The sequence below is a fragment of the Phyllopteryx taeniolatus genome, chromosome 15 (assembly GCF_024500385.1).
Source record: "Phyllopteryx taeniolatus isolate TA_2022b chromosome 15, UOR_Ptae_1.2, whole genome shotgun sequence".
NCBI classification, from domain to species: Eukaryota; Metazoa; Chordata; class Actinopteri; order Syngnathiformes; family Syngnathidae; genus Phyllopteryx; species Phyllopteryx taeniolatus.
Window position 1 is genome coordinate 20,175,650 of NC_084516.1, and position 16,873 is coordinate 20,192,522.

The 16,873-nt window shown below is 43.2% G+C and overlaps 1 protein-coding gene across 9 annotated transcripts in view; it reads left to right on the forward strand.

Moving 5' to 3' along the window:
* The first annotated feature begins 4,055 nt into the window (after positions 1-4,055).
* Positions 4,056-16,873, forward strand: part of whrna (whirlin a) — a 150,341-nt gene continuing 137,523 nt past the window's right edge. For 2 of the 9 annotated variants that reach the window (XM_061799048.1, XM_061799055.1), the window contains exon 1: positions 4,095-5,693. In XM_061799048.1, the coding sequence (XP_061655032.1) occupies positions 4,980-5,693 (714 nt within the window). In that variant the 5' untranslated portion in view covers positions 4,095-4,979. Of the gene's footprint in view, positions 5,694-16,873 lie in introns of all 9 variants that reach the window. The other 7 variants (XM_061799056.1, XM_061799050.1, XM_061799053.1 and 4 more) reach the window with 6 other exon arrangements.

Genomic DNA, 16,873 nt, shown 5'->3' on the forward strand with positions numbered 1-16,873 from the left:
ATGGAAACTACAACCAACACAACACATGAATCTTAACACATCGTCACCAAGACAATGCGATAAAGACAAAACTGCATGCAGTTTTAAATGAAGGTTTCATATTTAACCTCCCTGGCCCAGTGTGGAAAAAGTAATGCTCCTCCTTGTTCAATCATGAATTAACTAGGGCTAATAACATTTTTGACAATCTAAGTTCAATTGCCAGCCAAAATATAGAGAAAAACCTCAACAAATGCAGAATAGATGAGAATCAAGCAATTGACATCTCCCCGTCTGGAAAGGTTTTCAAATGCCTTTTCTATAGCTTCAGGACTCCAGCGAACCACGGTGAGAGTCAAATAGAGCAAACGTGGAACAGTAGCGAACCTTCCCAGGAGTGGCCGGCGCACCAAAAGCACACTGACGACTCACAAAGGAACCCAGGAAAAACATCGAAAGAACTGCAGGCCTCGACCGAGGCTCTTCCACGCTGCACTTGGCCAGGCGTCTGAAGCCCTCAACTTTCCCATTCATCGTGGGTGCGCTAAGGGGGCATCGGCGCGTTTTGACGTGACGCCGCACGCCGTGTCAATGCAGAAGGCGTCTGACGCTCAGCGTCGCGTCATCGGATAGAACAATTGGGGAGCGGGGCTGGCGGAGTCATTTCTGAATGCTATCTTAGCGGACTTGTACTGAAAATAGCAAAGAGGAAATGGAAGAAGCCGTCATAATTGTGGTTTCCCAGTATCCCGAACATCGGATCAATAGAAAAATCATATTCCGAGACGTCTCTGCAGGAGGCTTTCCAACTCAGCCTGAAGTACACCTCATAGCGATCTCCCTGGAACTAGAAAGCTCACGAACAACTTTAAACTCTGAGATGCTGCCGGGAAATTAGTACTTGATATTCCCACTTTTTCTTTTTCTTTTTTTTTTTTTTGCTGCTGCTGCGTCTCCTCCTCCTTAAAATAAGCAAACTTAGGGCTTACTTTTTCGATAATGACAAATACATTCATACGTTCATGACTCAACAATAAGGAAGAGACTGGTAAAAAGCAGCAGCGCTCTAAGGGGAAAACCACTGCTGACCAAAAAGAACATAAAGGTTCATCTTACTTTTGCAAACAAACAAATGATGAACCCTTTCAGACTTTTAGAGAGAATATTCTATGAACTTTTTGGAAGGTGTGTGTCTCATTACAAATGACATAAAAACATCGTAGCAACAGTTAATCACGGTGGTGGTAGAGTTATGCTCTGGGGCTGCTTATTACTTCAGGACCTGGACGACTGTGATTGATGGACCCATTAAATTATGCTCTCTACCCAAAAAAATTCTGAGGGAGAATGTTTGTGACTTAAAGCTGAAGCAACAGAACAATAATCCAAAATGACCAGCAAGTCAACATCTGAATGGCTTTAAAAAACAAAATGAAGCCCTGATGACATGTTACCAGACACTAAATTGTGAGCGCTGACAGACATTTGCTTTCTAGACTGACAAAACGCATTCTCCTGATTTGACCCAATTACTTAAGAACCCCAGACGGTCAATTCAATGTCATTTATTAACAGCTAATCCGTATCCCTCCGATAGTTTATCTTTCACTCTGAATATTTTCTTCAGTTTGTTGACTCTACGTTATCTGCCGTTCCCATATTGAGTTAGCTTTTGGGTCCTTGGGACATTAGTTCTTGAGCTTCAGCCGAAATGTTGATGAGTTCAGGTGCCTGGGTTATCAATCATGAAAACGTTGTGGCAATATTTACTGCGACGGGAACCGCTGTACTCAGCTATGGTTTGTAAAGACGACACAGACCTAAAACCCATTGTGTTATGCCGCATGTGCAACCGCACATGGAGTCTTCATAGACCTGTCCCCTATCAATAGAATCATACCCCTGCCTCGTATAACTTCACGAGTTATCTACCAAGTGGTATCGTAAGCTGTCACTTGTGTAATGAATGCCTTGAGTGCTCTTGATTATACGTGTGTCCTGATGCTGCGTCATCTGCGTGAGTGTGAGTATGAGTGTGTGTGTGCGTGCGTGCTTGCGTGTGTGTGTTTCATTTTCTTCTGTTACATCAACTTGATCATGAGCCAGAGGGAACATATTTGCCTTTCCCTCTTGATCATAATGTCCGAAATATGCTAGAATTATACTGGATCAGAAGCTACAGTTTAAAAATGGCTGCCAATGAGAGGGTGGGGGGGGGGACAAAAAACAAAAGTGATTATGGCACACATGTTCGTATGGAACTTCCTGGATATGCTTCGTGTGTTTTGTTTCATGCTTTCCTGTGTGTTCCACGTTGTTCGTTTAGTTATCGTGTCCACGTGACCTCGCCGACCAAACGGCTGGCGTCTTGGCCGGGTGTCGCTCGTTGTTTGTATTTGGTTCCGTGTCATAGTCTGTCTGTGCCGCCGTTTAGTTACCGGTCATGTTTCAGGTTTATTCAAGTGTTTCTTTGTTACTTTGGTTATCTGTTGTGGGACTTTGTTTAGTTGACTTTATCCATGTTCGCCTTTTTTTTTCCTTTTTAATTAAATATAAATTCTTGGGTCCTCCACCTTTTTGCCTTGCCTTCCTCTCGTACCAAACCCAATTGTGATGTTTTATTTTTGTTTTCTTTGTTTTTAACGAGTTGAACCAGCACGACACCAACATTTAGGGTTCACTGTTAAATATGTCAATTGTACAGTCATCTACCACATGCCATACAGTCAAATGATTTCAAGGGCCTGTATTTTGCCTATTTCGACCTTCATAGAGTGATTCTAACATGGATTTAGTATCAAAGTGTCAATTTAATTTAAAAAAAACCAACAACTTGGTTTTGTCATGAGAGTGCCCAGAAAAGGCCCCTCTGACAGCAGCTTCCGTTTGTCCATATTTGGCTAAGACCGCCCCCGTTCCCTCTGATTGGTTGCCTGAGTGAAGAAGACCCACTTCTGAGAGCACACTGCCTCTGTCGCGGAAAGGGAAGGCGGAGATCTTCCCTAGTGATGTAGATAAGCTCGAGAAATTTCCATGAACTCATGTCAGTCCTCTCGGCGGAAAGGTCTGGAATTTAGGAACGGATGGATGACTTTCTTTCAGATTTCACGTTTGCTGAGGCACCATAGAGACAATATTACATCTCAAATACTCGCAAAAGTCGGTTTGGCAAAATGATGACACACTAATTAGTTTCCACCGCATCACGGGCTTTTGGGTGACGTCAGACTGATGGACAGAAGCTGCGTGGCTCCCAGCGTGCATTGCATCACGAAATGTTGCACTGTTGCCGTAAAAGACGTTAGTCCTTAATGTCACGATTAACGTAACATCGTTTGTTGAACGTGTGTCTGATTCAACTCGTTTTTTACGTTGCACTCTGTTTTCATGAACCCCCGACTGTGTGATAGCGACGCATCCCAGTCAGTTCAGCTGTTACCTGGCGAGTCAGCACTTCATGGCAGGTGGTCAATAACTGTAAATTTGATAGCAATGTCTAAGTTCCCAGCATGGATTGTAATATTCATGGCTCCACAGTGTTTAAGCATTTCCGGTTAATATGAACCGTAAAACACGTATATAACAGATGAATGCAAGAAAATGTGATCATACAAGAGAGAGAATGATCATAATGTATTGAGTCTCCAATGAATGCATGTTTTTTGGGGGGGATGTGGGAGGAAAGCCACGCAGGCACGACGGGGAGAACATGCAAAGTCCACACAGGCGGGGGCGGGGCCGGGGATCGAACCCGGGTCCTCGGAACTGCGAGGCTGACGCTCTAACCGGTCGGGCTAATCAACTAGTGTTGAGCAAATTAATGATTCACAGTTGGTGCATGAGTACAATGCATCAATTGGAGCATGACTCCAGAATCCAATTCAGACTACTCACCTTCCACTTTTATAAGTTTTGTTCTTTTTTTTTTTTTTTTTACTGTAAACCTGAATTTACAGTAACATACTGGCAACACTGTTACCAGTAAGTCACTGTAAAAAAATAAAAAAAACCTGTAATATCTAACATTGTTTTTAGTGTCCAGTCTTTTTTTTTTTTTGTACTTGAATTATGACTTAAGCGTTGTGTGTGAGTACTTTTGCCACCGCTGCCTAAAAGCAATATTTCACCCAGATCCAGAATTTGACTGTTTTTGCCCTCAATTGAAAGGAGCAATTAACACAGATGCTTGAACTTTGAGTTCTTTTGTATGGTTCTCAACAAGTGAGTTGTTCTGCTCTCATAAAGATAAAGGGTACATTCAACACACGTCAACAAATAACGGCAAGGTGCATTGCGTAACGCTAATGCTGCGGCTCAGACGGAAGCTAATATGAGACCCGGCGCTACTAATCGAAAAGTCCTTTTTAGCTTAACCTGCTGCTGCTGCCGCCATGCGTGCGCGTGCGCGGGCGCGGGCGCGTGCGCTGTAGGCTATAAATAATCCAGCACAGCCACGATGGACGTCACTTCCTGAGAGGAGCTTTCAGTCTTGGGCGGGCGGCTAACCACGCACGGACACGGACACGGACACCGACACCGACACACTCTCCAGCCGGTCGCTGTAGTAACGCGTGGGAAGCGGAGGCAGCAAGCTGCGGCTCACTTCCATCGAGAATTATACCACCACCTGCCCACACGCTTCGCTTTTGGTGGGGAAGTCATGACAGAGTTATTTTTGGACCACCTTGGCAGTGTTTGAAACTAGTAACACAAAAGCGGGGAACTTTTTTTTTCGGCGTTCGTTGACGCGGAGGCGGACACCAGAGACGCGGCTGCTCGCCGGCCACCTGACCCTGTGGAAAAACAAAGACCGCGGCGGCTAATGACACGAAGTAGCTCGTCAGGGTCGCTTGTTCTCCTGGGAAGCGCTACTTATTTCGTGTCGCCTTATTCGGGCTGCACGTCGCGCCCGCGATGCCAAGCGCCGGTGTAATCCTCCCGAGGCAGGAGCCGGTGACGCCGGCGCTCTAACGCGCAGCCGGTGCGGCGCCGCGGCGGGGATGAGCACCACCGACCCGGAGCGCGTGTCGCTCAGCTCCTCGAGTGCGCGAACGCTCTCGGCCAACGTGAAGAAGCTTCACAACGCGCTCAGCCTGCTGCTGAACGACTTGGAGAGGGAGCAGTTCATCCACTGCCTCAATGTGTACCACTCCAAGCGCAACGTCTACGACTTGGTGCAGACCCTCAACGTCATCCTCAACGCGCCCAGCAAACGACAACTTCTCCCCATGCTGCGGCTCGTCATCCCCCGCTCTGACCAGCTCCTCTTCGAGCAGTACACCTCGGAGGGCCTCTACCTGAAATCGAGCAACGGCACCGCCGAGCCACCGCAGGGCCACTTGGGCAGCGCCCACCCGACCCCCCCGGCTCACTACCTCCAGGACGACCCGTCCGAGTTCCAGGTGGCGTTGCGCGGCTCACCGGATAGCTTCAGCGCCAGCAGCGACGGGACGGCTCCCCTCGTCCCGCTCCTCGGCAGGAACTTTATCCACGAGCCTCCGGGCGAGCTGCGGCGGGTCACCATGAAGCGGCACAGGAGCAACGAGGGCCTGGGTTTCAGTATCCGTGGTGGGTCGGAGCACGGAGTGGGTATCTACGTGTCGCTGGTGGAACCGGGGAGCCTGGCGGAGAAGGAGGGGCTCCGGATCGGGGACCAAATCATGAAAGTCAACGAGAAAGTCTTCGAGCAAGTCTCCCATGCTGAAGCAGTTAAGGTAATTGCCTTTCTCTTTTTCTAATCACACGGGCAGCACTTGGAACTGCACGTTTCGCTTGGAAACTGGGCTCAAATGAGCTCCTCTCCTTTTTTTTTCTCCTGGTCTACGATGTTGACTAAATGGGCCCAGCAAGGCCAATTTGTTGAAGGTAATTAATTAGGCTGGCTGGCTGGCTGATTTTTAGTTTATGTGTGCTTGTGAGGATTTTTTGTGTGTGGAGGGATGAGGGCTCATATCCATCCATCCTTCCATTCTCTATACCGCTTATGTTGTTCAGGGTCACTCACGGTCAGCTGGAGCCTATCCCAGCTGACGGGCAAAAGGCAGACTACATTGCTTGCTAATCAATCACAGGGGACATACAGACAACAATTCACATCCACACTGAGCTCAGGCAAGTGTACCGCTGCACCATCATTGAACACGGGCTGAAACCACTGATGTGACTTGTCTGTTTGTCCATGAGCATAAAGACGGCCCATTAGCAAATGAGGTGCTGAAAGTGTGGCCGATTTGCGCACGCCGCTGATTGGTTTGAAAAGGAGCCAATGAGCCTTGGCTTTCTGAGTCCTGAACATGGCTGTTGTTTTCTTGGATGGTCTTTTTACCGTCTTCTTCAACGACCACTTGTTGTTATTGATTTTATGATTACTGTTTTACATCCATTTAAACCCATGGTAAATACTCTTATAATATGGATTCTGTGCGCTAATTAGCTTTGATTTTGCCATGAATTTTCGATAGAGCTTGTCCTCATTAGGTCACGGTTAAACTGGAGCCTATCCCGACGGACTTCGGGCAAGAGGCAGGGTACACCGTGGACTGGACACGTTCACGTCTACAGAATGGGCAACCGAGCATGCGTTGTTTTTGGAGTGTGGGAGGAACACGGTGAGAACATGCAAACTCCTCACAGGGGGGACAGCTGAGATTTGCCCGCAGGACCTCTCGTCTGTGAGTCAGACGTGCTAAACACTGGCCCGCCATGTTAAGCTTTTGTATGACACGAATGCACGATTTTGGACAATGCAAATTTTGCAAAACTAAATTCTTTCTTCTGTGTTCTTAACATCTTGTCAGTACTACAGACTGGATTTGTTCTTTCGAGACATAAATACATTTGTTTCTTCATGCTAAAAAGTGTCAATGGCGTTGAATCATTGTTTTATAGTTTCCAATGAGGACTTCGGCTTCACCAATTGAAAAAGTCTCCAATACCTTTTATTTCAGTAAAAACTGAAATAAAACTTGTTCGTATTCCACTCAGTTGTAAAGCAACCTTATACCTTTTTATTGAAAAAAAAAAAATTGCTGCCATCCAAGCAACGTCTTTTTCATGGACACCCCTGCTTATTTCAGCAAGACAATGCCAAACCACATTCTGCACGTGTTACAACAGCGTGGCTTCGTAGTAAAATAGTGCGGGTACTAGACTGGCCTGCCTGCAGTCCAGACCTGTCTCCCATTGAAAATGCGTGGCGCTTTATGAAGCGTAAAATACGACAACGGAGGAGACCCCGGACTGCTGAACAGCTGAAGCTGTACATCAAGCAAGAATGGGAAAGAATTCCACCTACAAAGCTTCAACAATTGGTGTCCCTCAGTTCCCAAACGTTTATTGAATGTTGTTAAACGAAAAGGTGATGTTACTGGTAAACATGACACTCTCCCAGCTTTTTGGGAACATGTTGCAGCCATTAAATTCTAAGTTGATTATTTGCTAAAAACAAAGTTTCAGTTTGAACATGAAATATCTTGTCTTTGTAGTGTATTCAATTAAATATAGGTTCAACATGATTTGCAAATCATTGTAATCTGTTTTTATTTGTTTAGCACAACGTCCCAACTTCATTGGAATTGGGCTTGTATTTCTATCAATTTTATTCATGTTCTGAAGTCCCATTTTTCTGCCAATCCCAGTTTTTGTGTTTGCACACTGCTTATGTAAAATGTGTTAGCATTAAACATTCAACTCCTACATATTGCTAACTTTATCTGCTACTGTCAGGGACTTCCTCTTAATTTTAGTACAGTATTTGCTTCACTGCTACATATTTTACCACACAGTCACAATTGTGGTTGGTCTATTGCTGTAAGGTGCATCATGCAACCATTGTTCTTTGGCCAGCTGCCAGCCATGAGAGAGACTCTGCCTGGAGGTCATTCATGCCAGAGTTTGCTGATTATTTTTTTTTTTTATGCCTTCTCAGTTTGGAAATAAATGTTATTACCGGTGTTTACAACAGCACGCATACAGTAACCTCTGAAACTCTGACAAGTAGGTCTGTTACTCTTTAACTGTGCACCCACTGAATGAGATTATATTAAAGAAAGTGTGGAAAGTCTATCATGTTGCACTTGACATCTGAGACTGTAATAACATGAACATCTTCACGATCATACCTTTGCGGGTTTTGAATCAGGTAGACATATATATATATATATATATATAATTTGTATCACTACACCACCCCAGGTCTCCACCAAAACAGGTCCCATGCAAATCTGATGTTGCATTTCAAAATGAAAGTCCCTGAAATCTGCATATTTCACTCTTTTTAAAAAAAAAAAATACTTTTTTTTTTTTTATCATAATAATCCTTTCGGTATCACAACACCAATCCAGGTCTGGGTGACACTACACCACCCCAGGTCTCTACCAAAAGAGGTCCCATCCAAATCTGATGTTTCATTTCAAAATAAAAGTCCCCTGAAATCGGCATCATTGAATTAATGATTTTACATTAATTCCAAGATTTTAATCTGTTACAGGCTTCATAGAAAATAGATGTAAAACAATGTGATTAATCGAGATTAATTACAGGAAATTGTGCGATGAATTTGTTAAAAAAAAATAAATGTAATCACTAGACGGCAATAAAAATAATACTTTCCATATCGCAAGACCAGTTGATTTAAAAAAAAATAAAAAATAAATAATAATAATCCTTTTGGTAATTAATGCAAGACCGATCCAGTTCTGGAGGACACGAGACCAGTGGTTCTCAACTGTTGTCACCATGGAACCCACATTTTCCTACTGTCACTAAGTCGTTAATGTAAAATCATCAAATAAAAAGTATTTTAGATTCCAGGACTGTTTTAATAGGTTTCTTTGATCCTTGAATAGAATTATTGTTCTCTAAAATACAACTGTTGAACAAAACAATCCAAACTGACTCCGCTTCACAGGCATATTTCTTATATTCTTCTCATAAACAATTCTCTAAAGTTCTCACTTGCACGTTTGAAATGCTCACACATGGGGCTGTTCCACAAGCAGCTTATTGGTGGTGGTAATGGATTTGTCACCCATCAAAAGAATTCACAAAAGAAGGAGACTCAGAAGAAGTTTTCTGTAGACTGTGCTGATACTAAAAACAATGGCAACAGCAAAGCAACATGCTTCCCGTGGAAAACTGTGCATGCATCTACACCAGTGTCATTCAAAGGATGATCTATAGCAGCCACTTGAGCGGGAATGCGGAGTTCAGGAAATCAACTCCCCCCGAGTTCCCTTTCCTTGTGGGAGAGCACTGTCGCAAGTGAAACACAGACCTTTAAAATGAACCAGCTTATTGATTGTTACAAAAAATAACCTGGACATCTGCTCTGCAAAAATGCAGCCCTCCTCATTTCCCATGAATTTTGCCTGTCTAGATCCCCATGGACAGGCCGTTTAAGATGGCCTTTTCCCTAAGCAAATATCAATACAACAATATAGTATTTTTTGGGGGCTTTTCTATTCAGTTTGTAGATTCTACCCTGTGTGCTTTTGCAGATACAGTGAATTCAATGGAATTTCATCATTTCCAGCCTGGCTGTACCCCACTACGGGTTGTGCCCCACCTTTTGGGTGGCGTTAATGTAATCAGAATGTAAGGATTTCTAAACCTTTTGGGGGGGAAAAAAAGAAATTCTATTCATTTTGAGGTTATAGTTTTAGTTAATAATGTTTTAGTAATGTTCTTAGCTTACAATAGCAGCGGACCAAATCAGTCTGGTACGCTGAGGTGCAGTCGTTCGTGTAGAGAGAGAAGAGCAGCGGAGAGAGGACACAACCTTGGGGCGCTCCAGTGCTGATCCTGCGTTTGGATGAGTTGGCCTCCCCCAGCCTGACCTGCTGTGTCCTTCCCGTCAGAAAGCTGTAAATCCACTGGCAGATGGCAGGAGAAGCTTGGATGAAAGGAGTTCAGGGATGATGGTGTTGAACCCTGAGCTGAAGTCCACGAACAGGATCCTCGCGTAGGTCCCTGCACTGTCGAGGTGTTCTTGGATGAAGTGCAGTCCCATGTTGACTGCGTCATCCGCAGACCTGTTCGCTTGGTAGGCAAACTGCAGGGGGTCCAGCAGGGGACCTGTGACGCTCTTGAGGTGGTCCAGCACGAGACGTTCAAAAGGACTTCATGACCACAGATCTCAAGGAGACAGGCCTGTAGTCATTTAGACCCGAGATTGCAGGTTTCTTGGGGACTGGAATGATGGTGGAGAGTTTGAAACAAGATGGTACTTCGCACAGTTCCAGAGATCTATTGAAGATCTGTGTGAAGACTGGAGTGAGCTGGTCCGCGCAGACTTTGAGGCAGGATGGGGGCACATGGTCTGGGCCTGCCGCTTTGTTAATCTTTTGTTGTTTGAAGATGCGTCTCACATCCTGTTCATGGAGGATTAACGCAGAAGTCACAGGTGTGATTGTGGTCGGGGGTGCAGCCGGATGGGTGTGGGGTGTGAAAGTGTCCTTTTCAAATCTGCAGTAGAAGGTATTCAAGTCGTTTGCTAGTGTGCTATTGTTCTCAGCTTGGGGGGCATCGGGGGAAAAAAACGGAGCGGATTTGCGAAAGAAAGTCCGGCGTAGCCTCCTTGATGGTTAGCAAGTCTCCCCTTGTGTAAGTGAGTCGTTTAATGTCTCCAAAGACGAACGAAAAATACCAAAACAATACTAGAGTGCGCATTACCGAGGCGACCACACTGGTTGGCGCCATCTTGGAATACGCACCCCCAAAGTTGACTTCAAAATTCTGGAAAACCCTTCTACCCATGTATAATACATTTTTACAATGTAGGATTTTGCTTATACCCATATGTGTCCTGAACGTATGGCTGAGAGGTTGTGATCAGAATCAGTATCATCTTTATTTTGCCAAGTATGTCCAAAAAACACAAGGAATTTGTCTCCGGTAGTTGGAGCCGTTCCAGTATGACAACAGACTGAGAACACTTTTGAGACAAAGACATTGAGAAAAACAGTCACTGAGCAATAAAGGGTTGCTAGTTATCTGGTAATGCCGGTACAAATTTTGTGACAATTGTGCAAAAAGATGCAGAGTCCTCTAGCACTTAGAGCAGTTTGAATGACTAATATTGCAATAGTCCGGTGCAATGACCATTTTGCGAAGGGCGCCGAGACTTCAAGGAGTGGATGCAGTTTAAAGTGACTAGTAGTACGATAATTTGGGACAATGTTGATTGTGCAAATGTTGCAGATACTTCTCAGTCAGTGTGCAAGTGGTGCAGATGCTACTCTGACATGAGTGGCCAGTATAAGTCAACAACAGATGCGCAGCATGGAGCGACTACTACCGTGAGTGCACGAGTAATGTATAATTGGGCCGACAGAAATGTAACAACAAACTCAAGACAAAAAAAATTGGCAGCATGTTTCAATGGAATTGTAGGTTAGCTGTTTAAGAAGTTGATGGCAAGAGGGAACAAGCTGTTGGAATGTCTGCTAGTTCGAGTTTGCATTGATCGGTAGCGCCTACCTGAGGGAAGGACCTGGCGCCTCATGTACAAAGACTTGCGTGCATTTCCTCCTAAAACATGGCGTACGCTCAAATGCACAAAAATATTCAGATGTATGAAACTCTGCGTACTCATGAATCAAAGCACATTTCCCTCGTACACGTTTGAGTAGCCGACTCCTCCCTGTCCACGGCCACGTTTGAATATGCAAATCCTATTTAAATGAACCCTGCACATGAGATGCTGATCTCTGCATGATCAGAAAAAAAGGAAAACGAGCAAGGTAATGAAGAAAACTATTTTTTCTGAATGTGAAGTTGTTCAATGAAGTGGAGGCACGCAAGAAAATCTTTGCCACGCTATCCTACGGCGTTAACAACATGCGAAAAAGGAGTGAATGGGACAGCGCATGTGCGGTTGTCAATGCTGTGGAGACAGAATAGCGCGCACACACTGAACTAACGAAGAAGTGGTCAGACATTAAGGTGGCTATGAAGCGGAGGACAGCTGCCCACCGCCAAAGTGTGGCCAAAAAAAGCCGGAAGAACTGGCGCGGAGGGCCTCACCCCGTTCGAGGAGAGACTCGCTGCGATCATGGGTGACGCTGCTCTCTCAGGGGTGATGGGAGGACATGTGGCTGATTATCCCCACAAGGTTAATACCATGTATTTTTTTTTTTTTTTTAAACCCATAACAAATGTGTTCATACAGTAACCTACGCTCAGCCCTGTGAGATAAAGGTTCATGCGTAAATGTTGGATGTGTGGTATTTGTAAGAAATCTTTTGAATTCAAACAGAAGCACATCAGCATATCAAAAACTATGACTTCTTTTGATTACTCCATTTATTATTTTAATACAGAGGACACGCACACTGACAATCTTTTTTTTGTTTTTTTTTTTAGGTGAAGAGGGTTAAATTGTCAATTTAAACACATTTTAATCATGTGCAACCGATGCACATGTTCAAATGAAGTAAATTCATTAAGTATGAAGGACTTTTTTTTTCAGTGCATGTGCTGGAGTCACAAAGCGATTGTGAGGGCAATAGGCAGCATTAATGATCGCCTCGAACAATTAATAGGTGTCCTCACATATCAGTGGTTCATTAAATACACTGGTGAACAAATGAATTCTCAGTCCTTGCCTCAATTGGATTGTTGAAATCAAATGTTGCCGGGCATGAATTGTTCATCAGTGCTAATTATTCATGTGTCTCTGGTGTGCAAATTTCTGAGAACAGTTTCCCAACATCACCTCTGTCGCCAAAGCACCAAAAGCTGCAGAAACGCCAAATGGCGTACGCAACACCAGCCATGCAGTTGGCGTGAGGCACCGCACATTTCCACGGTCATGTCACTCTTGATACAGCTGAACTTTGCAGTGAAAAAGAACAGACACCACGTTTTGTACATGAGGCCCCCGGTGACCAGGATGTGGAGGGTCCGAAAGGATTTTGCACACTCTTGTCTTAGTTCTGGCAGCGTGCAAGTCCTCAGTGTGGGGGTACCAACAATCTTTCCAGCAGTTTTGATTGTCTGTTGCAGTTGGAGTTTGTCCTTTTTTGTAGCAGCACTGACGAACAGTTTATTGAAAAAGGGAAACGTAGATGGTCCTTGAGGTGCCCTGGCGGGTTGTGGAGGCAGGGGATGCGTGGCAGGCAGTGACGAGGGCAGGTGGCTGGCTTGGTGGTAGGAATTAACCTGGCGAGGAACATGGAGGGAACACTGAGGACAAGGAGAGACACGGAGGTCAGAAAGGAGACGAGGAATCGTGTAGCTTACGTGGAGACTGGGGAGCTGTTGTACCGCTGGAGAAGCTCCAATACTCTGGCAAAGATTTCCAGGATCAGGTGGTGACAGGTGAGAGAGAGAGAGAGCATTTGTAAGATGGGTAAAATTCTTTAGAGAAAACATGAAGGGCCAGGCGAAACACACAATTCTATTTTAATGGGAATCAAATTATACTTTCGAGCGTTTTAGAAAAGCATTATTATTAAACAAAACATAAATATAAAGAAATTAATGATGGTTGTTGCTCAGTCATATTTAAAATAAAAATTCCCAAATTCTGCCTCTGTATGTAAACTGATGAGCACAACTGTACATATTATGCAGTCATACTGTACCATACCCCTGTCATACTGGAATGAAAGTGTAGGCTACACCTTTTTCATAACCTGTAGGTGGCGGTGGCATATTGTAATTAAAGTGTACAGCTTTTTCATAACCTCTAGATGGCGGCATACATTTATACAATGTGATTTATTTGTATTTTTTATTTTTTCCCCATATACCTATGTATAATGTGCACTATTGAGTTCTGACAATTATTTGGGGGAAAAAGTGTGCATTGTAAATTACGGTAGGTTGTTTTGGCAGAACAGACTTTTTTTTCTTGTTCTTGCCGAGTGTATGAATCACACCTCTTGAGAAAGTGGTCATGAGTACTGAAATACTAATCAGTAATTAAATCAGCTTGTCTCATTCCACAAACAACAAACCTTATTTGTATCCTAGTGGATATCATAGTAACAGTTGCACACCTCTGCAAATTACAACCACAATAATAAATACATACTGTATATAAATAACCTTAACGAAAAACGTCCTTCTACATTCACAGACGATATAGGCGCTAAGCATCAATGAATTGAATGAAGCTTTGTGGATTTTAGCTCCTGACTTGTTGAACAGAGAAAATGTCACATTTGAATCGGATGCTCACTGGATTTATTCCATTGGGACACAAAGAATGCCTGATTCAATCTCCCCATCTTGCACTGAACTCTCAGAACGTTATCACTTCTTTAATTGTATATATTCTTTACATTGACATTGACCCAAATCCCTTTCCTGTCTCTGTTGTCGGTTGTCACCCCACTTGCATGTTTATGAAGGCATTTCAAGACCCAAGTTCAGCATTCATGGACTCTACAGTATATTGAAACAGCAACACTTATTTGTTTATGCAGGAATTTATCATTGGCAACCTCAAGGACTATAACAATAAAACTCTTCTACAGTTAAACAAGAGGGAGAGAATGGACCTTTTTAAATAAATGGGCTGAGACACTTGAGCTGATTTAACAGTTCTATCCAGAATATTTCTTAGTAGTGCTGTTACACTGTCAAAATTAACAACTGCAAAGTGAACCACCTCTTGGTGTTTTTCACAAGTGATGATATTGCGATTGCCATCACAGTGACATGTTGTATATTCTGATTTGGCACATCATACAGTAATAGTGAGACTATTAGGTGCAGTGATATTCGAGAAACATAACCCAATCAAAGTTAAGACAAGGCATGGGCATTCAAACAAATGAAATTGATTGATGAGAAAATTAACAATAAATTAGCCGTTACCCAATATAGTTATTGCTACTCCTTGGTCAGCATGAGAGGAACTTTTGTTTTGGAATTGTGTTTTGAGTCATTATCTTGCTGCATGATGAAGGCTGTTTGGTTACATCTTTCTTTAAATTGGAAGATTTTATTTTGCTGCTGCCCTCATGTTATTCATCAATGAAGATGAATGAACCTGTCCCAGAACAAGCCATGCAAGCCCAAGCCATGACATGACCTCCACTGAGTTTTTTACCGTTTTTAAAAGTTACAGGTTACAGGCCGAAAGATAAGAATCTCTTATCTTCCACCAGGGGAATTGGCATGTAGCATTACTGACACCTTGAATGTCTGTCTACAGTATGTTAATGTTAAAAATCATATTATTAAAATAATTATTTGCTAGTGATGTCAACCTAAAGCTTGTATTTGTCTAATATGAATTAGATTTTTATCAAAGACCGAAATATACTGGTCGAGCTGTACTTCTTTTGTGATTTGGACTCTCCTTCAACCTTATCACAGAAAACACGAATCCACCACAAAAACAAAGTTGACTTAAAGTCTTATTTAGTTTTCAGCACATTTCTAATTGATCGTGTTTTTCGTCCCCCTGTAGTACCCTTAAGATAAATGTACACCGCTTTTGCCTGACAATTCCAGCGATGACCTACGAAAGTGCATTGTTCATTTACCCTGGGTAGCACTCAAGTGCTCCTGTTTGTGACTCTTCTAACTCTGCTGTGGCTCAGTAGGGTGAAATGAGCAACCCATTCAACTTGTGGAAGTTTGTCTTTGTCATCCTCTCCTTTTGCTGTGACGTGACATACTTTAAAAGCAGGGAAGTGAAATCTGGCCCGCTAGCTGTCAATGGTGATGAATTGATGAAAGCTGAACAAAGTCACAAAACCTTAGACTGTAATTCCTTAACATTTTTTTTGTTTTTGTTTTTTTGTAGTAATCCAGCTATGGATGGGCATGACTAATCACTTATCAATTTTGTCATTCATTGTCAAATTTGATCAATTTTATTTCATGTTTCAGGGTTTTTAGTTAAAAGGACAGTTTAAAGCTTGGAGGCCCAATTGATTCCACCATGTGGCAGTTAGTCTGCTTCACTTGAACACAAAATTGTTGGTACAGTTCACTTAAAGAAAAAGCCTCAATGGTCACTTAAAAAAACTTGATGTACATAAAGAAATGCCGAGAATTAACTAATGGAGGCATTGCTTTTTTTGTGGTCCACAGAGTTATTCTCAGATGCAAACTAATGAAACTGGTGTGGACAAAAATGATGTTACCCTCAGTTTTATTGCATTGGTTACATATATTTTGTTATTTTCTTTGTCCTGTATACTGTTTCATTTTTGCATCTGTAAACATAGAGCAGATGTGAGATGCAAAAGCTCCAGCTTTGTCTGTCATATTCCCGTTATAGTTTGTTTTGTGTTGCAATCCGCTTTATGTGGTTAGTCACGTGACGAAACCCAGAAAAGAGGTTAGCGGTCTTCCTGTGTATGCTGCAATAACTAGCATAACTATGGGCTGATGATATGGTGGTTTGAACCTAAATTTGCTAAAACTTTGTTTTCTTTATGGCTGGTGTTTTCAGACAAAAGTTAAATACACATATCATTTATTTATACATATGTGTACAGTATCTAAAGACGAACAAAGCTTAAACATTGGATGCGGTCATCTTTGGCAGCTCAAAAGACAATGTAGACGTTGAATATTTTTACAGTTGCTTCGTCCCCGTCTTCTGCCATAGGGCTCCGTCAGTCACCTGAAATAGAAGGAAGTGCTTTGACCTGTTTTGCCGATTGCGGAAGTTGGTTGCGCACAACCCCTGTTGCCTTGGTGAGCATCTCAGTGTTGCGCACCTGCTTTCCATTTTCCAATCAGCTGGTTTTTAGGACCAGCTGCGGCGGAAAGGCGACGGCGGACTCCAATTGCTTATATCCATGCGTCTAGTTTCTGTTTGTGTCTCTTGTATTTGAGTACATTTCCCATTTATCCTCAAGTGTGCTTGGTGTTTTTGCCCGTCTCCATTCTACACAAGTAAATCTCTTTTGTGTTTTGTGCCTT